The 24,966-nt window shown below is 47.4% G+C and overlaps 1 protein-coding gene across 8 annotated transcripts in view; it reads left to right on the plus strand.

Moving 5' to 3' along the window:
* The window catches only part of CCM2 (CCM2 scaffold protein), a 55,855-nt gene that overhangs the window by 26,487 nt on the left and 4,402 nt on the right, over positions 1-24,966 (plus strand). For all 8 annotated transcript variants that reach the window (XM_070369400.1, XM_070369399.1, XM_070369401.1 and 5 more), the window contains 6 exons: positions 16,876-16,959; positions 17,459-17,642; positions 21,781-21,917; positions 22,740-22,875; positions 24,146-24,203; positions 24,527-24,665. In XM_070369400.1, coding sequence (XP_070225501.1) covers positions 16,876-16,959; positions 17,459-17,642; positions 21,781-21,917; positions 22,740-22,875; positions 24,146-24,203; positions 24,527-24,665 — 738 coding nt within the window. The remainder of the gene's footprint in view (positions 1-16,875; positions 16,960-17,458; positions 17,643-21,780; positions 21,918-22,739; positions 22,876-24,145; positions 24,204-24,526; positions 24,666-24,966) is intronic.

Raw genomic sequence — 24,966 nt, forward strand, 5'->3', positions numbered from 1 at the left:
GTTCGTATGCTGGAAGCTACACAACACTGATGAAAGAATCAAAGATCTGAATAAATGGACAGAGATACCACGTTCATGGTTTGGAAGATTCAGCCTAGTTAACATGTCAGTTTTCCCGAAACTGATACATAGGTTTGATACAATTCCTATCAAAATTCCAACAAGATATTTTACAGATACGGACAAGAATATTCTAAAATTTACATGGAAAGGTTTTGAAAAGAGAAAAATGAGAGCAGTCAGTTCACCTGATTTCAGGATGTACTTCAGAGCTTCAGCAATGAAGACTGTGTGGTAGCATCAGAGGGATCAGCATAGTAATCAGTGGAACAGCATCACGAACCCAGAAACAGACCCTCACAAATATACCCAACTGATTGTTGACAGAGGTGCAAAGGCAAGTCAGTGGAGGAAGTGTCTCTTTACCAAATGGTGCTGGAGCCAATGGACCCCCATGGGCAGAAAAATGAACTACACTCTAAACCTCACATCTTACACAAAAATTAACTCAGAATGGACAATGGAATTAAAGGTAGAATGTAAAGCTATAACACTTTTAGGGGAAAAACATAAGAGGAAATCTTCAGGACCCAGAGTAGGCAGAGTCCTTAGACTTGACACCAAAAAGGGGACAATTGGTAAACTGGACTTCATAAAATTTAAAAACCTGTGTTCTGCCAAAGAATCCATCAGGAGAGTGGAAAGACGAGCTAACACTGGGAGAAGATATTTGCAAGCCACCTATCTGCTTTGCAAGGCACCTATCTGCTAAAGGTCTTTTATCTAGAATATATAAAGAACTCTCAAAGCCTAATAATAGAAAAGCAAATAATCTGATTAGAACACGGGCAAAAGTCATGAAGAGACGTTTCATACAAAAGAAGGTATTCAGATGGCAATAAGCACATGAAGATGTTCAGCATCACTAGCCATTAGGGAAGTGCAAATTAAAATACAGCGAGACATCATTGCATACCTACCAGAATCACTAAAGTTAAAACATTAGTGAGAATACCGAGTGCTGGTAAGGGTGGGGAGGATCACTCTTGCATGGCCGATGGGCTTGTAAAATGGTGCAGCCATACTGGAAAACAGTTGGGCAGATTCTTAGAGACTAAACCTGAACTGCCATGTGACCTGGCTGTTGCATTCTGAGTATTTCTCCCAGAAATTATGAAAATTTAAGTCGACACAAAAGCGTGTACATGATTATTAAAAGCCACATTATTCATAATAGCCAGAAACTGGGAAATACCCAGATGTCCTTCAGTAAGTAGATGGTTAAACAAGTGATGGACAGCCATACTGTGGAACCCTACTCAGCTGTAAAAAGGCGAGAATTACTGATTCCTTCAACAGTTTCCAGGAATCTGCAGAGCATTAAGCTCTGTGAAGAAAAACCAATCCCCAAAGTTAGATACTGTATGATTCCCCTTTATAACATTTCTTGATATGACAGAGTTATTGAAATGGAGAACAGAGAGGACTTGCTAGGGCTTAAGGAGGAGACCAGGTCGGTGGGAAGTGGGTATGCCTGTAAAAGAGAAATGGGAGGGACCTGGTGATGGAATGTTCTGTAAATTGACCATGTAGTTAGTATCCCGGTTGTGGTCCTGTGTGATCATAGGATGTTTACCTTAGGGGGTGACACGGTGTGGTGTACAGTGGATCTCTGTGTATTCTTTCTTACAACTGCATGTGATTTATGATTATCTTAAAGATTTTTAAAAAATGAAAGGTTATGCATAAAGTTGTGATTTCTGTATGTCTTGGCACAGTCATGAAGTAGAATTATACGTAACAGAATGATATAAGTGCCAGGTAATGCTTAGGTAATAGCTAATCTAATTGTGAGAGGAAAGGAAGAAGTGGGAGTGGTGGTAGAAGAGAGGTGAATCTTTCTTTGCCATAACTGGAGATCACCAGCTCCTGTCTTAAATTGATGAATCAGGCAGTAGCAACGTAAAACCTTTATTTAGAAAGTTAGTCCTAGTCCAGAAGACCCAGAGTTGCTGCCCCTAGGGAGCGGTGTATAGCGTTGCCTATTGGGGCCAGATTGTTCTTTGTTAATAAACACTTTGGGGGACTGTGTAACCTTTCTTTAAACTTCGCAGTGTTTTACTTTGATAAAATAAAAACTGTGACAGCAACAGAGCCTGCTAGTGGTGAGGAAACTTTTACTCCCACATACTGGAGTGTGGTTCTTTATGGAAAGTATTTTGTATTTAGAATGAACATTACTAACATGAAAGTGCGGAGAAGGCAATGGCACCCCACTCCAGTACTCTTGCCTGGAAAATCGCATGGATGGAGGAGCCTGGTGGGCTGCAGTTCATGGGGTTGCTAAGAGTCAGACACGACTGAGCGACTTCACTTTCACTTTTCACTTTCATGCACTGGAGAAGGAAATGGCAACTCATTCCAGTGTTCTTGCCTGGAGAATCCCAGGGACGGGGCAGCCTGGTGGGCTGCCGTCTATGGGGTCACACAGAGTCGGACACGACTGAGGTGACTTAGCAGCAGCAGCAACATGAAAGTGAGAGGCACGTAGTAGTAGCTTTCTCTGTGTTAAATGCTTGCTGTGTACAGCAACACTGTACCATTTTAACTCTTTTTCTCCTTGAATCCCTACCCTGCCTTTTTAAAGCAGAAGCATCCTTCCTCTAGTTGCCATCCCAAGCTGACATTTGTCCTGGAGGAACACAGTGCAGTGCAGGCTTGGGCCCTGTGAACTCACACTCTGGCTTTGAATTCTGGGCCCAGCACTGGGCACTCACATGTGTGATACCAAACCCAAACCCAGGATGCTTCCCCCACCTCACCCCGGGATGCTTCTTGATGAAGCATTTAGAAGCATCATCAAGCATCTTGGTTTCTTAATGTGTCTTACTTACTGTATTTTTAAAAGTTAAATACATAAGTTATGGACATGATGCAAAATTTAGATGGTGAGGAGATTCCTGGTTTTTTGAAAAGAGGTTCCCTAGTCCCCACCCCCACCCCACCAGAAGGAATTCCTGGCATCAGCTTCTTGTGTGCCTCTGCAAGGGGGATTTGTCAGTACACAAGATCACACGTGTGTGTCCCCAGATGATTACCTAGTGGGTCCTTTGCACCTTGCTGTTTACAGGCAACAATGGATCGTGACATATCTTGGAAGGTTGAGGCACATAAAGCTGCCTTGTCCATTTCGCTGGCTGTGTAGTAGTCCATTATTTAGCGGAACCATATTTTTATGTAACCAGTGATCTGTTCGTACATATTTGTCTCTGTTACACACATTTTACTAACTCTCTAGGTTAAATTTGAAGTAGAATTTCTGGGTGTAAAGCTTTCTTTCTATTTTGACAGACGTTTCCAGGTTGCCCGTCGTGTAAGATTTAAGCTGGTAGACACTGTTGTCAGTCTGGGAGAATGCCTGTTATCCACACTCTAAGGAGCGACACAGTGTACATGCAGCTTTTTGATCTTTGCCAATCTGGTGGTCTTAGTTTCATCACAGTTCATACTTAGTGAAGCTGTATATCTTTTCCCAAGTCACATCTCTTAAGTGTCTTTCTGTAGCCGTTTTCCTGTTGAGTGGTTTGTGGTTTTCCATACATCTTCCCCAGCACTGAGTGTGGTTGGTAAGTTCCCCCTTCACCGGGAAGTGAGTTGTAAGTTTTCCCTGTTTGTTGCTTGTTGTTGTTCGGGGACGTCTGGGTTCTCTAAGAAGCAGAGCCTGAAACAGAGCCTGAAACTAGAGATCGTGTTGGATGATTCAGGCCATGTTCTCAGGAGAAGGGCAGGGAAGGAAGCAGGATGGGACAGAGGAAAAAGATACGTATCTGCTCACTTATGGGCATGTAAGTGGCACCTGAAGGCCACACAGGCACCTTGCTGTCCCTATTATGCAGCAGCTTCCCTACCTCCTCCTCATGACCCAGGCCAACCCTTCAGTACAATGCCGCCTTTCTCTGCTTGCTTGTCTGTGGCATCAGGAGGATACTGCAGTTTTAAGTGTACATCCCTTTTGTTTCCCCTCACAGGAGCATTTTATCAGTAGGGCCAGGCTCTCAGAACCTACAGAGCCAATAGTCTCAGGGCTGGGGGCACACGCTCCTCATGTGTGTCTCTTGGATTGATGGTGACCAGGCCCACTCCCACTGCCCTATTTTGGGCCCCCAGACCCATGCATTCTGTCCACTGGGGACCAAGCGTGGTGTAATGACTGTTGCATCCAGATGTGCCCTGCATCTCTGAAGAGATGGCATCCTTTCAGATGTCCTCTCTGCATGTGCCCCCTCCCTGAAGGGGACCTTGCTGGCCACCTGGGCCTCTGAATTTCAACAGTGTCTCAGACTCTCTCTTTCACCCACCTTGAACAGGTTTTCCTCGAAGTAAGTGATGGAATGGGATGGTGGGGTGGGACATCCCTGCAGTATCAGTGTTACCAGCTCACTCTCCGGGGCTTGGCCTCTCCTTCAGGCACTTTGTGAGACTAGAGTCCGGCTCAGAGATTGCTGCTCTGCACTGGAGCAGTGCACTCAGTGGTGGTGTCCTTTGTATACATCAGGCGGGACCCCAGTTGGCTCCCAGCAGCTCTCTCGACACTGGGAACCCCTCTACTCTAGTATCTCTGTAGGGCCTGCATACCAGCTTCGCCCTCCCATCCTCTGCCTTGCCATTTGACCATTTACAGTAAGTTACTGCCCACTGCAGTGAGCACGCCTGCCTGTGCTCCTGGTGGCTAAGAGCTGCCCTCCTGGCTTCTGCTTTCCCAGGGTCCTGTTGTCCCCCTCACTCCAGGAAAAGTGAAGTGAAAGTCGTGTCTGACTCTTTATGACCCCATGGACTCTATAGTCCATGGAATTCTCCAGCCCAGAGTACCGGAGTGGGTAGCCTTTCCCTTCTCCAGGGGATCTTTCCAACCTCCGGATCGAACCCAGGTCTCCTGCATTGCAGGTGGATTCTTTACTATCTGAGCCACAAGGGAAGCCCAAAGCCTGGTTCTAAAGCACCTCCTCCCTTCACCTCAGAACAGCCACCACAGAGCTGCCTGGTGGTGCCAGCACCTCTGCCAGCTCATTTGTTCCAGCTTGTCCTTGAGAATGGGGTGTCTTCTTAGCCCTCCCAAGAAGCAGGGGTGGTCTTGGGGTTCTGTGTCTTACACGGTAGATCCCGTCCAACAGGCCTACCTCTCGGCGTGTTTTGAAACCTTTATCCACAGTTCTGCCATCTCCATTGGGTTTAACACAGGCTTCAAGTTTGCTGAGCTTCTAAGCTGTACAAGCAGCGAGTGAGAGCCGTGTCCGGGCCCCTGACCGGGGTTAAGGTCTGTGGGCAGAGCTCCATAGACAGTGCTCGTCTACATGGAGTAGTAGGGCGCCATCTGCTTCCATCTGGTACCTGCTGCTTCGTCAGTATTCAGGCTTCTCCGTTTAGTAGGACCAGCAGGTCCCAGTCCTGCTATGCTGAAATTTGACTTCAGGAACAGGTCTTTGGCTGGGAAGGGAGAGGGCAGACCCCAGGGAGAAGTATTGTCAAGAGAGTTGCCCATCCGGTGAGGCCTGTGTGTAGTTTGCAAGCAAGGCAGGTGTGTGTGTGTAGGTCTCAAGTGCATCTCCCTAGGTGTCCCCCATCCAAGTCTCAGAGTCCCTCCCTCCCATCAGCACCCATGCTCTGCCATAGGAAGCTTGTAGGTCAAGGCCAGAGAGGTGCATGTTCTAGGGAGGCTGACTTAGGCTTAAGGTACAAATGGACTTTTCTTGTATCTCATTAGCAATTATTTTTGGAAGTGCTTTCGGCTGTTTAGAGCTGAAGTGGTGAGCTCACCAGCATGCTCCTGAGTCAGCTGCAGTCTCTATAAGGGCACTAGAGAAAGCGGTGGGGATAGCCAGTGCCCAGGACAGTCCACTTTTGATACCAGGGCTGATGGAGCTGATGTGAGTGCTCGTCAGATGTTCCCTTGGTCTCTTTTGTCCCATCACATTCATCCCTCTGAGTTCATTGGCACAGCATCCGACACCATGTCACCTCACAGCAGGTGTGGACTGGTCCCTGATTTTGGAGTCGGAGGCACTGCATGTTGGTCAGCACTGGCCAGGGAACTGCCCAGGGCAGGGTCAGATCTGTCCAGAAGGCCCACACTGTCCCATCTCGAGTTCTGGCAGGGATCAGAGCTGCTCGTTTCCTTTTTGGTAACATTTGTTTTACTAATACACGTTGTACAGTGAAAAAAATCTCAAATGAATGAGGCCTCACCTCTGTGAAGACAGTAGAATCCTTTTTGGTGATTTGTGAGCCTGAATTTGAAGCATTGTGGCACTTTGAGAAAGATGAGACTGGTGGTGACGTTGTGTCCCCCAGGCCATGTAAAGGCAGGGGTAGTTCTTGTGCAGCCATGCAGATGTAATACCGGGGCATTTTTATATGACCCCAACTTAGTTTTTTATTATTATTATTATTAAACTATTTGAATTTAAACAAAATTAGCAATTTTGGATGCTGCAAATCTAGAAGTGGTAACTAATATATAGTATAATATTGATTATAATTCAAAAAGCTTTTAGCAAATACAGTTATTGAGTAAAGCAATGAAAAGATTTTTTCATTGTGGCAAAATATGCATCACATAAAATTAACCATGTTTAAGTGTATATTTCGGTGGCAGTAAGTACATTGATATAGTTGTGCAGTCATCATCACCATCTACTTCCAGATCTTTTTAATCTTCTCAATCTGAAACCCTTCCCATTAAACAGTAACTTCCTATTCCCTCAGCCCCTGGCAACCACCATTCTGCTTTCTGTCTCTAAATTTGACTCTTCTAGGAATGTCGTGTAAGTGGAATCATACAGTATTTGTCTTTTGTGATTGGCTTTAATTACATTTAGTATAACGTACTCAAGTTTCATCCATGTTGTAGCCTGTGTCAGAATTCTTTTTTTTTTTTTTTTAGACTAAATACTATTGCATTGTATATATATTCTTTTCAGCTGTCAGTGGGCGTTGGTTTGTTTCTACCTTTTGACTATTCTGAATAATGCTGCTGTGAACATGGGCATACAAAAGTTTGTTCAGGTATCTGCTTTCTATTTTTTTTCTTTTTCTAATTGTGTTAAAATATAGCATAAAACATGCCATCTTAAGCATTTCGAAGTGTGCAGTTCAGTGGGGTTAGACGTGCGCGTGTGGCTGTGCAGCGTCACCATAATCCTTTCATCTTGTAAATCTGAAACTGCGCCTAGTAAATAAAGACTTCCCATTCTTTCTTCCCCACAGCCCCTGGCAGCCATCTGTCTTTCTGTGTCTGTGAATTTGACCGCTCTAGAAACCTCATATTAGTGGAATCAGACGCTATTAGTCTTTCTGTGACGGACTTATTTCACTTAGCATAGTATTCTCAATTTTTACCCATGTTGTAATGTATTACAGAATTTCCTCCCTTTTTAAGGCTGAACAATATTCTAGTGTATGGATATACTTCATTTTGCTTATCCATTCATCCATCAGTAGACACTTGGGTTGCTTCCATGTTGTAGTTACTGTGAATAATGCTGCTGTGAACATGAGGGTACAAAAACCTCTTTGAGACTGTGCTTTCAATTCTTTTGGGGAATGAGGTGTGTGTGTGTGTGTGTGTGTGTGTGTGGAGTGGAATTGCTGGGTCATATGGTAATTCTGTTTTATATTCCCATCAACAGCGCACAGGTGTTCCAGTATCTCTACATCCTCACTAACAACTTGTTGTTTTCTGTGTGTGTGTGTGTTTTAATATTTATTTGGTTGTGCTGGGTCTTGGTTGGGGCACATGGGATCTTTGATTTGCGTTGTGGCCTGCGAGCTCTTGGCTGTGGCACGTGGGATCTAGTTCCCCAATCAGGGGTGGAACCCGGGCCCCTGCGTTGGGAGCTTGAAGTCTTTGCCACTGGACCACCAGGGAGGCCCTTTGTTTCTTTGTTTTTGTTTTTCACTAGCCATCCTAATGAGTGTGAGGCACTAGCTCATTGTTGCTTTGATTGTATGTATCTAATGACTGGTGATCTTGAGCATCTTTTCATGTGTTCACTGGACATTTGTGTACCTTCTTTGTGGCTTCTCTGGTGGCTCAGTGGTAAAGAATCTGTCTACCAGTGGAGGAGACATGGGTTTGGTCCCTGGGCCAGGAAGATCCCCTGAAGTAGGAAATGACAACCCACTCCAGTATTCTTGCCTGGAAAACTCCATGGACAGAGGAGCCTGGTGGTCTACAGTCCATGAGGTTGCAGAGTCAGACACAGCTGAGTGATTGAGCATGCCGCACACACGTCTTCGTTGGAGAAAAGTCTATTCAGGTCCTTTGCCCATTTGGCATCAGATGTCTTTTGTTGAGTTTTAGGAGTTCTCTTGTCAGATAGATGATTTGCAGATATTTTCTTCCATTCTGCTGGTTGCTGTTTTACTCTGGATAGTATCTTTTAAGGTACAAAATTTCAAAGTCTGTCTGTTTTTCCCTTTATTGCCTGTTCCGTTGGTGTCATAACCAAGAAGTCATTGCCAAATCCAATATCACAAAGCTTTTGCCCTATGTTTTCTTCTAAGAGTTTAACGTCTGCTTGGAATTCTTTTACATGTGTATCCAGAAGTGGACTTGCTGGATCAAAGGTTAATTCTGTGTTTTATTAAGTTATGACCATACTGTTTTCCATATCGACTGAACCATTTTACATTCCCACCAGCGGTGTGCAAGCATTCCAGTTTCTCCATGTCCTCAGCAACGTATTATTTTCTGTTTTGAGACTAGCCCTTTCAGATGGGTGTGAAGTAATATCTCATTGTGGTTTTGATTTGCATTTCCCTAATTACTAGTGATATTGAGAATCCTTTTGTGTGTTGGCCATCTGTATATCACCTTTGGAGAAATACCTATTTAAGTCTGTTGCCTATTTTTAAATCAGGTTGTTAGTTTTTTGTTGTGGAGTTACAGTTCTTTGTATATTCTGGGTATTAACTTCTTGTCAGATATCTGATTGCAGTTATTTTCTCCCATTGGGTAGGTTGCCTTTGGACTTGGTTGATTGTGTCCTTTGATATTTAATATTTATATTTTGATGTACAGAGTTTTAAATTTTGAAGAAGTCTGATTTATTATATTTTTTTTCTTGCTGCCTATGCTTCCCCCCCCCATTAAAAGTTTTTCTTAAATTGTGGTAAAATGCACATAACGTAAAATTTACCATCTTAACCATTTTTTAAAAAATAATTTATTTATTAAAAAAATAATTTATTTATTTTAATTAGAGGCTAATTACTTTACAATATTGTATTGGTTTTGCCATACTGTCTTAACCATTTTTAAGTGTACAGTTGAATGGGTTTTGTTTTTTGAATAGTTTTGACATTCACATTGCTGTGCACCCTTTACTACCATTCATGTTCGGAATTGTTTTCACCTTGCCATACTGACACTCTGTACCTGTTAAACAGTAATCCTATTTCTCCTTCGCCGCAGCGTCTGGCAACCACCGTTCTACTGTCTGTCTCTGTGAATTTGACCACTCTAGGTACTTCATATAAGTGGAATCATGTAGTGTTTGCCTCTTTGTGCCTGGGTTTATCCGCCTTGTTGGAAGGACTGATGTTGAAGCTGAAACTCCAATACTTTGTCCACCTGATGCGAAGAGCTGACTCATTTGAAAAGACCCTGATGCTGGGAAAAATTGAGGGCAGGAGAAGAAGGGGACAACAGAGGATGAGATGGTTGGATGGCATCATCGACTCAATGGACATGAGTTTGGGTAAACTCTGGGCGTTGGTGATGGACAGGGAGGCCTGGCGTGCTGGGGTTGCAAAGAGTCAGACATGACTGAGTGGCTGAACTGAACTGAACTTATCCATGTTGTAGCATGTGTCAGAATTTCCTTTTTAACAATGAGTAATATCCCATTGTTTATAACACATTTGGTTTATCCATTCTTCTGCCAAGAATTGAGGTGTTTCCACGTTTTGTTATTGCCTGTGCTTTTGGTATCATAGCCAATAAATCACTGCCACATCCAATGCCGTGAAGCTGCTTTTCTTTATGTTTTCTTCTAAGAGTCTTAGAGTTTCAGGTCTTAAATTTAGGTGTTTGATCCATTTGAGTTAATTTTTGTATATGGTGTTAGGTGAGGGCCCAACTTTATTCTTTGTGTGTGGAATGTTGTTTTCTCAGTACCATTTGTTGAAAAGATTGTCCTTTTCCCATTGAATGGTCTTGGTCCCTGTGTCGGAGATCAACTGATACTGTGTGTGCAGGTTTATTTCTGACTCTCTGTTCTATTTCATTGCTTTGTATGTCTGTCTTTATGCCAGTTCCTCAGTATTGGTTATTGTGGCTTTGTAGTAAGACTTCACTATTGGTTATTGTGGCTTTGTAGTAAGACTTGTGGAGAAGGCGATGGCACCCCACTCCAGTACTCTTGCCTGGAAAATCTCACGGACAGAGGAGCCTGGTAGGCTGCAGTCCATGGGGTCACTAAGAGTCGAACAGGACTGAGCGACTTCACTTTCACTTTCATGCATTGGAGAAGGAAATGGCAACCCATTCCAGTGTTCTTGCCTGGAGAATCCCAGGGACGGAGGAGCCTGGTGGGCTGCCGTCTCTGGGGTCGCACAGAGTCAGACACGACTGAAGCGACTTAGCAGCAGCAGCAGCAGCAGCAGCAGCAGTAAGACTTGAAATCAGGAAATGTGAGGATAGATATGCTAAGGTCTGCATGTGGTTTACATGAGCACATAAGAAGAGGATGGAAAGACCTCTGCTAACTGTACATCTGTAGAAACGTTCTGGAGTGTTCACTTGTGACACGCTAAGTATGAGCCAGTAATTAGATGTGCCGCTTATTTATTTCTAAACTGCTCTATCAGAGGAGTGGATTCTCGGCCCTGTAGAGTGGGGAAATAAATACACAGTTTGAAATGAAGTGAGGTGAAAGTCGCTCAGTCGTGTCTGACTCTTTGCGACCCCATGGACTGTACAGTCCATGGCATTCTCCAGGTCAGAATACTGGGATGGGTAGCCTTTCTCTTCTCCAGGGGATCTTCCCAACCCAGGGATTAAACCCAGGTCTCCCGATTGCAGGTGGATTCTTTACCAGCTGAGCCACAGAGGAATCCCAAGAATACTGGAGTGAGTAGCCTATCCCTTCTCCAGTGGATCGTCCTGACCCAGAAATCAAACCGAGGTCTCTGGCGTTGCAGGCGGATTCTTTACCAACTGAGCTATCATGGAAGCCCCAATACAGAGTTTAGTTTTATTTTCTGTCCCTCACCCCCACCTTAGAAAGGATAAACTCTAAAACTTTTCAGAATAAGTATGCATTTCCTTATGGAGTTCCCCAGCACTCACTGAACAGCTTTTGGAAGCAGCTTTTCTGAAGTTTAGTAGAACTGACTGCTTAGATTCAGCCTCTGTCTGCCACTGTGCCCTGTGTGAGCTTCTGCTAGTTCCTCTCCTCTCTGTGCCAGTTTTCTTTTTTGCGTGGGCAGGTGGTTGCCAGGCACAGCAGTTGGTGAACTGACTCAAGCTTCTGTGTTTACCTTCCTTGCATTTGATAATCCTCAGAGTGACCTGCCTGCTTGGTTCCCCGGTCAGAGAGGCATCTGCAAACAAAGTTTGATTTCTTTCCTCCCAATCTATACCTTTTATTTCCCTCTCTTGTCCTATTCCATCAGCTAGGACTTCCAATACAGTATTGAAAAGCAGTGGTGAAAGGGGACATTGTTTCCTTGTTCTGATCTTAGGCCATCTTAGAACTTCTTACCATTAAGTATTGATATTAACTGTAGGGATTTTGTACATGCTGTTTATCAGGTTGAGGAAATTCCCCTCTGTTTCAAGTTTGCTTAGTTTTTGTTATGAATGAATATTAAATGTCATCAGATGCTTTTTCTGCATTTGTTTGATATTACGATTTTTCTTCTTCAGCCTGTTAATGTGATAGATCACATTAAATGATTTTGAATGTAGAGTCAACTTTGCATACCTTGGATAAATACCACTTGCTTTTGGTGTATAACTCTTTAAACATTGGATTGGATTTGCCAATATTTTGTTGAGGATTTTTTTAATCTCTTTATGAGAAATATTGATCTTTCCTTTCTTACAGTATCTTTGGTTTTGGTACTAAGGTAAAGCTGCCTCATAGAATGGGTTAGGGAGTATTTTCTCTGTTTTTGTTTTCTGGAAGAGTATAGAAACTTGATATAATTTCTTCCTTAAATAAATATTAAGTTGAATTCACCAGGGAACCTGTCTTGGCCTGATACTTTCTGTTTTAGAAGTTATTATTGATTCAGTTTCTTTAATAACTCATACCTGTTCACATTATCCATTTCTTCTTGTGTGAATTTTGGTAGATTGTGTCTTTCGAGGAATTCCACTGGGATCTGAGAGCATAACTTTATATGGTTTCTATTCTCTTAAATTTATTTAGGTGTGTTTTATGGCCCAGAATGTGTTCCATCCTGGTGAATGTTCATGTAAACTGGAAATGAAAGTATATTCTTTTGAATGATGTTGTTGGATGAAGTAGTCTGTTGATGTTAGTTATATTCAGTTGATTGAGAAGGTTGAGTTCGCCTTCATCCTTAACCATTTTCTGCCTGCTGGATCTGTCCGTTTGTGAGAGGAGGTGGGTGCTGAAGTCTTTGATTGTATTAGTTGATTCATCTGTTTCTCCCTGTAGTTCTCAGTTTTTGCCTCATGTGAATTTTAAGCTCTGTTATCAGGTGCATATACATTAAGGATTGTTATGTGTTAGTGAAATGACTTCATTTTATTTTATGTATTTATTTAACACCTGTCCTTAAAGTGGGTTTCTTGTAGACAAAAGATAGTTGTGTTTTGAATTTTTTTAGAATCTGACAGTTTTTGTTTTTTAATTGGTATATTGAGACGGTTCACACTTTAAGTGATTGTTGATATCAGTGGATTAATATTTACCATATTTTTAATTGTTTCCTGTTTGTTCTTGTTTTTTGTTTGGTCTTCCACCTTTTTGTTTTTTCCGGTTGCACTAGGTCTTCGTTGCTTTGTGCAGGCTTTCTCTGCTTCATTGCTTTGTGGAGGGATTCCCTGATGGCTCAGATGGTAAAGCATCTGCCTGCAATGTGGGAGACCCGGGTTTAATCCCCAGGTCGGGAAGATCCCCTGGAGAAGGACATGGCAACCCACTCCAGTACTCTTGCCTGGAGAATCCCATGGACGGAGGAGCCTGGTGGGCTGCAGTCCATGGGGTCACAGAGTCAGACAGGCCTGAGCGACTTCACTTTGACTTTTCTCTAGTTGCAGTGAGCAGGGGCTGCTGTCCACGGCAGTGCTCATGCTTCACCTTGCAGTGGTTCCTCTTGCTGTGGAGCACAGGCTCTGGGGCGCGCGGGCTTCAGGAGTTGCAGCACACGGGCCTTAGAGCGGAGGCTCAGTAGTTGTGGCACACGGGCTTAGTTGCTTTGCGGCATGTGGAATCTTCCCAGACCAGGGATTGAACCCGTGTCCCCTGCATTGGCAGGCAAATTTCTATCCACTGCACAACCAGGGAAGTCCCCTTTATATGGTTTTATTTGGGCATTTTGTATGATTCCATAGTTTCTCCTGTCTTAACGTATCAGTTTTACTTCTTTATGAATACTTTTAGTGGTTGCCCAAGGGTTTGCAGAATACATTTATATCTAATTTAGATCCAGTTTCAAATAACAGTACCTTGCTTCACAGGTGGTGCAGATACCTCATAACCAAATATTCCCAGTTCCTCCCTCTGTCCCATATAATGTGCTGCCATTCATTTCACTTTTCCCTAAGCTATAATCATTGAATACCTCTTACAATCTTTGTTTTGAACAAACTGTTATTTCTTAGGTCAATTACAATTAAAAAAGTAGAAGGTATTATTTTACCTTTGTATATTTCTTCTCTTATTTTTTTTCCTTGAAATAGATCAGTTGCTGACCAAATCATTTCCCTTTTCTCCGAATAAGTTCTCATTTCTTGCCAAGTACTCATGAAATCCCCCAATTTTTGTTTGTCTGAGAAAATCTTGATTTCTCTTTCGCTTTTGAAGTTTCACCAGATACAGAAGTGTAGGTTGGTGGGTTTTTCTTTCAGTGCTTTAGTATCTCACTCTTCTGTTGCTTGCATGGTTTCTGAGGACAAGTTTGATACAGTTGTTGCTATATTATTATTCTTGTTTCTTTGTAGGTAAGGTGCTATTTGCTGTTTTCTTGTGGCTTCAGGGTTTTCTCTGTCTTTGATTTTTTTTTTTTTTTTTGCAGTTTGAATATGATATGCCTAGGTGCAGTTTTTTGGTTTTGTTTTTCGTTTTGCTGTTTATCCTGCTTGATGTCCTCTGAGCTTGCTGGGTCTGTGGTTTTGGTGTTGAGGAAATTCTCAGCCATTATCACTTCAGGTATTTCTCGTGTTTCTTTCTTTTTTAGCTGTGCCATGCAACTGGTGGGATCTTAGGTCCTCGATCAGGGATCACACCTGGGCCCTCCAACAGTAGAAGTGCAGAGTCCTAACCACTGGGCCGCCAGGGAAGTCCCTTCCTGTGTTTTTTTCCCTCTCCTTTTTCTGGTAGTCCCATTGCACATTTATTATTTATACCTTTTGTAATTTTCTGTTTTTGAATATTCTGTTCCGTTTTTGTTTGTTTTTTCCTCCCCCACCCCCAATTTCCTTTTCAGTTTTGAGACTTTTTACTGACATATCTCTGAGCTCATTGGTTTTTCTCTTGTCTGTGTCCATTTGCTGATGAACCCATCAAAAACATTTTTCATTTCTGTTGTACTGTTTTTGGTTTTTAACATTTCCCCTCGATTTTTTTAGAATTTCTGTCTCTTTGCTTACATTGCCCATCAGCTCTTGGATGATGTTCACTTAATTATAGCCCTTAGCATATTAATCGTGAAAGTATTAGTTGCCACCATGAGGTTGCAAAGAGTCAGACTACAGGCTACAGGTCTGTAGCCTGCCAAGCTGCTCTGTCCATGGAATTCTCCAGGAAAGAATATTAGAGTGGGTTGCCATTCCCTTCTCCAGGGAATCTTCCTGATCCAGGGATCGAACCTGAGTCTCCCACATTGCAGATTTGTTACCATCTGAGCCACCAGGCTAAGTAATTGTTAGTCACTCGGTTGTGTCTGACTCTTTGCGACCCCATGGACTGTAACCTGCCATGCTTCTTTGTCCGTAGAATTCTCCAGGCAAGAATACTGGAGTTACTAATCATAGATGTTTTAAATTCCTGGTCTGATCACTCCAAAACCTCTGCTGTATCTGAGTCTGATTCTGATGCTTGCCTTGTCTGTTCAGTGTTTCTTTGCCTTAGCATGCCTTGTAATTTTTTGTTGAAAGCTGGGTGTGGTGATTCAGGTGAGAGGAGCTGAGGTAAAGAGGTGAGGCTGTGTATTTATGTGGCCAGGAATTAGGCTGTGTTTACTGTTGGCTGCAGCTGTGTGCTATTAAAAGGGTCCGATACATGTCATCTCCTGTTGTACAGGCGCCCGTGGATGCAGTGGGGCTGCTGGGGAGGGGAGCACACTAGCCCTCTGATGAGTAGGTCTCTGTCGTCCTGTGAGCTTGTGCCCCTGGGCTGTGACCGTCATACACATGTCTTATTTAGGAGGGACAGAGCTGCTGGGGGCCTGGAGTTGGTGTTTACCTTTCCCCAGGTGGGTCAGGCCCTGGTCAAATAGTTTTCCTTGAAAAAAGACCCTTGTTGAAGAGAGCAAATTACTGGTCATAGTTGGAAGTGGTTTCTTCCCCCCGCCCCACCAGAAGCTGCAGACAACTTCTGAGAATCCTGGCTAGGGGGGCCTCCTGGAGGTAGAGCTTAAGTAAACCTGGGACCCTGTATGACTGGCCCCAGAGTTTTGTCTTAAGCTCGTCCATGCCCACGTCCAGCCTTTTGTCAGCCCCCTTCCAATGCGCCTGCCCACCTGGCCCCTGCAGCTTCTCCCTGGGGGCTGTGATTCTCTGTCCCCTGTTGCTCTCTCCAGTTTTGGGGGAAGCAATTTGTGACCTCATTCTCTAATGGATCTGAGAAGACATGTTCATTTGTTCAGCTCTTTTCTCTTGAGAACAGTAGTGACGACTTTACATGTGGAACCAGATACACAAAGTCCATTGTCATCCTGTTAACAGCAACCTTAAAAATTAGAGGCTCAGAAATGTCGAGTGTAAGAGATCTATTCTTGGAGAGGAATCAGTAAAATCCATTAAAGCACATATAACACCTGTGGTAATTGGTGGTGATGTGAACACAGCTCTCACTGTGTCCACGCCATATTCAAGACCCTTGAGGTTTGTTAGCCAAGTGCTTCATGGCCTCCTGTCACTTCTTTCTCTGTGCTCATCGCTCAGCTGCCTGGCCCTTTATGATTTAATATGTTTCCTTTTTAGCAGATTGTTCAGAGCTATTGTTTTCAATTTCCAACTGTGATCCGGGAACACAAGCCATCCTTGTCTTATCCTTTTATTTTTTTATCTTTTGGCCACACCATGTGGCTTGTAGGATTGAACCAGGGCCCCTGCAGTGGAAGCCCGGAGTCCTAACCACTGGATTGCCAGGGAATTCTCTTATCTGCCTTTTTAGAATACAAATTCCACCAAACTAGTTTTGAGGTGTCCTTTGCAGGACTTTGATGACAACATTGATGCAGTGTGGTGGGAAGCGTGGGAGTGTCCTCCTCAGCCAGTAGAGATTTTACTAAAAATTTGGAGCATGCTGCCTAGAGGAGGCCCCCACTGCGAGCTGGGACTACGGCCAACCAGCCTGTGGTGGGAATATACAAGGCTTTTGCGATGTTCTATGGCCCTTGATGGTGTTGGCTCATCTTCCCTTGCTCATGGCACTTCCTCTTTCCACTTTCTTTCAGTATTTAGGTCAGTTAACGTCCATACCAGGATACCTGAATCCTTCCAGTAGGACCGAAATCCTGCATTTCATAGACAATGCAAAGGTAACCCTTCTGCCTGACAGCCTGCTCTACCCCCATCCCTGACCTCTGACCCTCAGCCTGCTCCACCTCATAACCCTGACCTCTGACCCTTGTTTTCTGACACCAACTCTTGGCCCTCTGACCCTGGGCCTTTATGACCATGAGGGGTGACCCAGTCCTATCACATTAAGGGTGCACTTGGTCCCTGGCCTTATTTTTCCTCAGCCTGCGTATTAACTTTTATTCTCCAGGCTTGCTCCTTGTGGTTTTGGACTATTTTCAAAATTCATGTTTTCAAGATATCCAAACCACACCCCACAGGTCTGAATCTAAAGGCAGTTCCAGAAGAATTCTCCATGTGGTTTGAACACAGCAGTATCCCGGGAGCAAGCATGGGAGTGGCACCCTGCTTGTCAGCGTTGGCTATGTGGGTTGCGTGCGCCACACATGGTGCAGGGTCCTAGGGGAGCCCGTGGCCCTGTGTTCCCCTGTGTTTCTGATGCAGTGTGGTTCCTTCCAGAGAGCCCACCAGCTCCCCGGACACCTGACCCAGGAGCATGACGCTGTGATCAGTCTGTCTGCCTACAACGTCAAGCTGGCCTGGAGGGACGGGGAGGACACCATCCTCAGGGTCCCCATCCATGACATTGCCGCTGTGTCCTATGTGCGAGATGACGCCTCACACCTGGTGGTCCTGAAGACAGGTATGACCGGGGGCGGGGTCAGGAGGGTCCTTGCCAGAAGCAGCCCCCACCTCTGTCCTGAGGCGTGCATTGTAGATTTCATGGCACTCTGGAGACAAGTTTCTACAATGTTGGGTCAGCCAATTGCTGCCCGCTGTGCCTGGGAACTAGCCCTCTCTCCAGAGCAGGGCAGTGACCCAGGAGGCTGTGGTCTCTGGGTCCTGAGCTCAGCCACTGTCACTCGGTGCAGCCCCCTTTGGGGATGCTGGAGTGGCCTCTGGCACCCAGGCCTAGTAGACACCCTGGGCGCAGGCAGCTCCAGAGGCTGAGGGTGGGGCCTTAGCTCAGCCTAATCAACATTCAGGCCCTCCTTTGGCCACACAGCCTTCCCAGTGCTGGCAGTGCAGGGAGGAGACCCGACCAGCAAGGAGCTCTTGGTCTGTGAGACGCTCTGAGCATGTCCTTGTAGGAGAACCCGAGAGCCATCAGTCCCCGTCACCCAGCCCACTCCCCTCGCCTGATGAGGATACAGTACCACCTTACTTGGCACTTCCTGACAAGCTGTCTGTCGGGGTCTAGAACCTCTGCCCCGGCATTAGTCCCTGAGAAGTGAGGAGAGAAATCACGGTTCACTCATGCCATGCCCTTCCCAGGTGGGTTCTCAGGTTGTCACTGTAGCATGGACGCCATCCCTGGGCTCCTTTAGGCACTGGCAATGGCTGGGTTGCACCCTGGAGTTGTTCATTTTCAGGGGGCTGGTGGCGGTGTATGAGGGTGGCCAGCTGGATCAGCCTGGGCCACACACTGCTTTGGCCAGTGCAGAGGGAAGGTTGTGTTTCTGCTTGAGGTAGGTAGTCCACAGGGATCTGAGGGCTTATAAGAGCCAGGGCCCCGAGGAGCTTTCTCATTACTGACCCCTTGAGCTTCAAGGAAGTTCATATTAAAGGGCCCGTGAATCTGGTGGGGATGCGGCAGGCCACCGGCACAGGTAATGGGAAGGTTTTTTGAAGGTGGCTGCTGGAGTGTATCATAGTCCCTTGACTTTGTATGGCTGTGGCTTAGTGTCCCCTGCAGAGTCACACACACACACACCACACGTACTCACTGCACATACTTGGTGCACCCATCCACACACACTCATTCACATGCACTCACGTGCTCAGGTCCCACACACACTCACAAATGCTCACTTGTTCACACATACACACACACACTCCTATCATACTGCACTTGAGCACGGTCCCCTCTGCTCTGCTTATTCTTCATTTCCCTTCATTGTGTTCAGTAGTGTTGTTGTTGTTGTTGCTCAGTCTCCAAGTTATGTCCGACTCTTTGCAGCCACATGAACTGCAGCACGCCAGGCTTCTCTGTCCATCACTATCTCCCTGAGTTTCCTCAGACTCGTGTCCTTTGACTCAGTGATGCCATCCAATCATCTCATCCTCTGTCACCCCTTTTCCTCTTGCCTTCTATTATTCCCAGCATCACTGTCTTTTCCAGTGAGTCAGTTCTTCACATCAGGTGACTAAAGTATTGGAGCTTCACCTTCAGCACCAGTCCTTCCAATGAATACTCAGGACTGATTTCCTTTAGGATTGACTGGTTTGATCTCCTTGCAGTCCAAGGGACTCTCAAGAGTCTCCTCTAGCACCACAGTTCAAAAGTGTCAGTTCTTTGGCATTCAGCCTTCTTTATGGTCCAACTCTCACATCCATACATGACTACTGGAAAAACCATAGTTTTGACTATTTCAGGCCTTTGTCATTAAAGTGGTGTCTCTACTTTTTAAAACACTGTCTAGGTTTGACAGCTATTCTTCCAAGGAGCAAGTGTCTGTTAATGCAGGCATTATTTTGAACAACACAAAGCTGCCAATTTTTAACCATTTTAATCTAAAAAAAAAAATGCAATTTAATGTGGCTCAAACTAGTAGAAGGCATGTGGCATGAATGATCTTGTTGAGTCTCCACAAGAAACCTGTAAGGAGGATTCTGTTTCCTTCCACCTTTACCGGTGGACTCACTGGGAGCAGGTGGGTTGGGTGACTTGGCAGGGTCCCGGTTGTTAGATGGTGGCTGATTGGTTGAGGTACTGTGTAACTGCTTCCACCAGTGCTGCGAAGCACTGTGGTGACTGCTGTTCCCTGCGTGGGGACTGTCCCTGCAGGAGGCCCGTGGTATGGGGCCTCCCTGGGGACCAAGTAGTGAGGTGAGTGCTTCTGGCTGGGGGCCGCAGGCCTTAGGGCTGGTGGGAGGGGAGCTAACCCCTGGGTTTCTTGTGTCCAGAACATGTGTCAGTGTTATTTGTAGAACACATTGTCTGGAAAATGAGTAACCGATTTTCTAAGAGACAGAATGAACACCACAGGAGAAGCTTTCCAAAAAGAGATGAAAACCAGGACCCCCCAGGGTTTGAGAGCTTTCCAGTTAAAAGGAGAGTGAATTCCATTCTGTGTTCTGGAGGGCCTCCTCGTTCTAGTGGCTCTTCCTGAGGGAAGTCGCCAGCCCCAGGGGCCTCCCGGTCTCCCAGAGGCACCTGTCACAGCGAGTGGCTGTGTGTGAGGTGATGCACGTGGCTGTCCTCAGCACTGGCACTGGCAGTGGTAGCTAACGCTTACTAAGTGCTTCCTACATAGGGGCCTGTCTTTTATGCCTCCCCTGGCCTGGGCTGTGCTGGCCTTGGGGACAATGTTGTGTCGGGGGTCAGGGTCAGGTCTGGCTGCAGGAGGCTCTGTGTGGCAAGCATGGCTTGTGGAGATGTCTCATTAAGGGGTGTTTCTGTGGACATAGGAAAGTGGGCAGTGGATCTGAACCAGGACCTGTGGGGACAGCCTGTGGGACTGGGGATGAATGCTGCTGGGCGATTAGAAGTAGGCTCACTGTGCGTGGCTTCAGAGCCACACACTTGCTTCCTTGGGAGCAGCCACGGCTGTGAGCCATAAAGCTATTTAAAATGTCCTAGAACACCTTGCCAGCATGGTCAGTGTAGCAGTCACTAGTGAGCAGTCTCACAGTATTCTTTGTCCTGATTCTCAAACCCTGTGGGGGCTTTTCGTTTGGGGCACAGCTCAGCGCCTGTGGCCCATGGCTGTGGGATGGTACTGCTGCTGCTGCTGCTAAGTCGCTTCAGTCGTGTCCGACTCTGTGCGACCCCATAGACGGCAGCCCACCAGGCTCCCCCGTCCCTAGGATTCTCCAGGCAAGAACACTGGAGTGGGTTGCCATTTCCTTCTCCAATGCATGAAAGTGAAAAGTGAAAGTGAAGTCGCTCAGTCATGTCCAACTCTTAGTGACCCCATGGACTGCAGCCTACCAGGTTCCTCTGTCCATGGGGTTTTCCAGGCAAGAGTACTGGAGTGGGTTGCCATTGCCTTCTCCGGTGGGATGGTACAGTCATGTTCTAACAGTGAGATTCATGGGGCTCAGCCTCCACATGGGGTACCAGCAGCCTTGCCCTACAGAGCCCTGGTCTTTGCCAGCCCATACACCCAGAGTCTGGCTGTTCCTAGCTGGGGTCCTCTCTCTCAGCACTGTCTGAGCTATGGGTGGTCTTCCTGCTGGGCTGGGCTTGCCCTGAGATATCCTGGCATCAGGGGAGCTCCAGCCTTCCCTGGCACTTCCTGCTCCCGGGTGTGTCTCTGTGGATGTGCCTGGAGCCCTGGGCCACAGCCCCCACTTCCTGCCTCAGGAATCCCCCACACATCCTACGAGACCTTGTGTGTGAGGAGGCAGTGTGTAGTGTTAACGAATAGGTGGGTGCTCTCATGGCTAGATCCCAACCTGGGCTCTGCCTCTCATGCACCCTCAGACCCAGCCCTCTGCCCCCTCTGCCTCAGTTTCCTCATCTCCTGTCAGGATTGTGTCTTAAGACTGTCAGTAGAACTCTGTGAATACCTTCTTTTGTGAAGATCAGAAGCAGCTAAATATTCGCAGTTTCAGTCTGAGATATTCACTCTGTCTTTGGCAGAGAAGCTAGACAGTCATGTTAAGGTGGTGGTTTTGAGTGGGCAGTGGCAGGGAAGGGTGCTCTTGTGAAGGGAAGATGAGGGCGGGGGCTTGCCTGGTTCGATCTGTCCCCACCTGAGTCAGGTAGGGGCTGCCCAGAGCCTGCCGTTGAGCTCCCACATGGGCCCTAACCTGCCATGGTGTTGATTTCCCAGCCCAGGATCCTGGCATCTCCCCCAGCCAGAGTTTGTGTGCAGAAAGTTCCCGAGGCCTCACCACAGGCTCCCTGTCGGAGAGTGGAGTGGGGCCTGTGGAGGCATGCTGCCTGGTGATCCTGGCCGCGGAGAGCAAGGTGAGCAGGGTTGGCACCTGGGACCCAGGGCCTGCCCATCCCCACCCATATCCTGACTCAGCCCCACCAATAGCTTGACCAGGCTCTACCCATTCTAGCCCAAGCCCTGCCCACCACCTGACCCAGGTCCCACTGAGTCCCAGTCTGATATCTCCATGCTAGTTCCTTCTTCTCTTGGTTGGCACCCCCCTTTCCCTCCCCCATGTGGGGGCTGTTGTTTTCACACCAAGCTGTGACATTGGGGAAGACTCTGGGGGAGTGGCTTGAGCCCACCATAGAGCTGCCAGCCTCAGGGAGCCCCTTGATTGCCTTCTGTTTAATTTTCACGCCTTTAGTAAGACCAAAACACGGATGGTGGTCTTGGCAGCCTCTGATCAGTATCCCTCCTCCTCATCTCTGCCCACCTTCCACCTGAGTAGTTCTTCCTTCTGGGGCCGCCTCCTTGGCTTGTCCCCACTGGGAGCTCCTCCAGATGTTGTCCCCTGTCTCGGGGGAAGAGCCTTCCCAGATGGGACCCGCGTTGACAGCATACGTGTCAGAATGCTGTCCATGTGAACTGGCTCAGGTGCTGTCTGCTCTCTGCCCTTTTCCTGAGGCTGGCACGAGTGCTGAGATGGCTGTGGGTGGAAGAGCAGTGGAGGAGGAGGGCCAGAGGTGACGCTCCTGCGGGTCCAGAGAGCCTCCGGGGTGTGGCTGGCATCCTCGCGGCCCTAGTGGGCAGTGGGAGACAGTGGGCCCTGGTTCTAGGTGTTCGTTCTGCAAGTGAGGTGTCGGATGCCTAGGAAGTGACCTGGAAGGCTCAGCCTTGTCCTCAATTGGCAGGTCGCCGCGGAAGAGCTGTGCTCCCTGCTTGGCCAGGTCTTCCAGATCGTGTACACGGAGTCCACCATTGACTTCCTGGACAGAGCCATATTTGATGGGGCCTCGACACCCACCCACCACCTATCCCTTCACAGTGGTACGTGAGCAGCTGAGCTCCCTCTCCCCTTCCCACCAGGGCTTTGCTGCAAGCTCCTGGCAGAATAGCACCTGGGTGGCCACCATCCAGGGCGGACTTTGAGTCAACACCCTTCGTTTCCAGACTTCACTGTTCACGTGTTCCCCCCAGCTCCCTCCTTTAGGCCCCCTGGTGGCTTCCTGCGTAACTCTGGGGGCCAAGAACACTTACTCTGGAACCACAGGTGGCTAAAGTCACTGTACCAAACTTAGAAGTGAGGCCCCACCATGGGTGTGGGGCCCCTTCCCAGGTGCAGGCTGCCCAGGGCAGGGTGGGGGCGGCGGCAGGAAGAGCAAAGAGCCCAAAAGCAATGCAGGGGGACTGGCGCTCGGAGCTAGAGGACTGTTCTGGGAATTGTAAGCTCACAGCACACTTAGTTTACACGTAGCCCACTGAAGCTCAGTCTTCTAAACACCGGAGCATCTACTTTTCAAATAAATAGTTTACTGAGGATCTGTGGCTTCTGTCAGTCAGGGGAACAGGAAGAAAGATATTGGAGACAGTTCAGCGGTGGCCTCCAGGGCTGGAGGCCCCTGGTCTCTCTGTGGAGAGGAGTCCAGCCCCACTCCCTTCACTGCGACTCACACATCCTGTGAACAGCGCAGAACCCTCTGCGTGTAAACACGAAGCTGCAGGGGCTCTCTGAGAAAGGGCTGGTTCCCTGGCTGCGTCCTCGTCTCGCTGTTTGTGCTGGAGCTGCTTGCAGCCCCACAAAGATAGCCTGGTGAGGCTGGTAGTCTGTCCTCATGGGCAGGTGGGAAGGTTGAGGCCCCAGTGGGCAGCAGGTGGTTTATTGAGCTATATTTAAACATTCAGCTTTAGTGTGATTGCTTTGGCCCTTGCGTTTGTTTTTATAATAAACTGTTTTACTAAAAGATACACACAAATCGAAAGTGTACAGCTGAATGAGTTTTCACAAAGTAGACATAGGGATGTTCACTGTCTGCTGATGAAGCTTCTCTCGTTCTGGCCACTGGGGAGCCTGCTTCAGCCCCACCACTTGGCACATCTTCTGGGGACCAGAGCATCGTCCTGGCTCCTGTCCAGACCCACGGCAGGTGGTGCATCTCAGGAGAAGAAGGTGTGGGTGCAGCCCAAAGGGTGCACCCCAGGGGTCTGGGCGGCTCCCCACCACCAGGGCTCGGCCTCTTCTGCTTAGCATGTGAATACTGGGCTCAGGGCCCCCTCCCTCAGATAACCAGAAGCTTCTGTGTTCTGCATTTCCACACAGATGACTCTTCCACAAAGGTGGACATGAAGGAGCCATATGAGACGGAAGCCAGCACTTTGTGAGTACCCCCACCTGGGTCTCAGCGTTGCCCACACAGCTGCATGGCCCCACCTTCCTTCCCCAGTTTCAGGAGTCTTCCAGTGAATGGGCTCCTCCGGGTCACACTAGTGATGTCACTGCTCCACTGAGACCCTGCTAGGCTGCTGGCCCCTTCTGGGTCCTTCCCTGCACATGTCCTTCTCTGTCTTTGCCCGAGCACCTCCTCCATGACAGGCCTCCTCTTTGTTTCAGCCCCTGGCTCTCACTGAATCCCGGGGTGAGGGTGAGGCCTGGGGCAGGGCTAGGGGGCCGCCCACCCATGACTTGGCTTGCGCCTTGCAGCTCCTTCCCCGAGTGTGCACATGCAGGCGGCGTCTCGCCCTTGTCCTTCTGCATGCAGACGGCACCCCACGCCAAGACAGTCAGCGAGAGTGAGCTGAGTGCCACGGCTGCGGAGCTTCTGCAGGACTACATGCTCACGGTACGCCGCCTGCCACTCGCCCACCAAGGTCAGAAGACGCTGGCCCCGCCAGCAGGCCTGTGTGCAGTGCCTTCAGGCTAGGAGCTCCCTGGAAGAGATGGGAGGAAGGCTTGCTTCCCCGTGGGTGGAGCTGGGGGGAGCGTGGATGCCTTGTTTACAACTGGGCCTTGAAGTCTTTCCTACCAGGTCAGTTTTTGGAAAGAGCGCGAGGTGGCCAAGGCCTGAGCTTGGGGCTGCTCTGGCCTCTGGGGCTGAACCACAGACCTGTCTCTGGGTCCCTGGTGGTGAATGGTAGCATGGG

The sequence above is a fragment of the Bos mutus genome, chromosome 4 (genome assembly GCF_027580195.1).
Source record: "Bos mutus isolate GX-2022 chromosome 4, NWIPB_WYAK_1.1, whole genome shotgun sequence".
Taxonomy (NCBI): Eukaryota; Metazoa; Chordata; class Mammalia; order Artiodactyla; family Bovidae; genus Bos; species Bos mutus.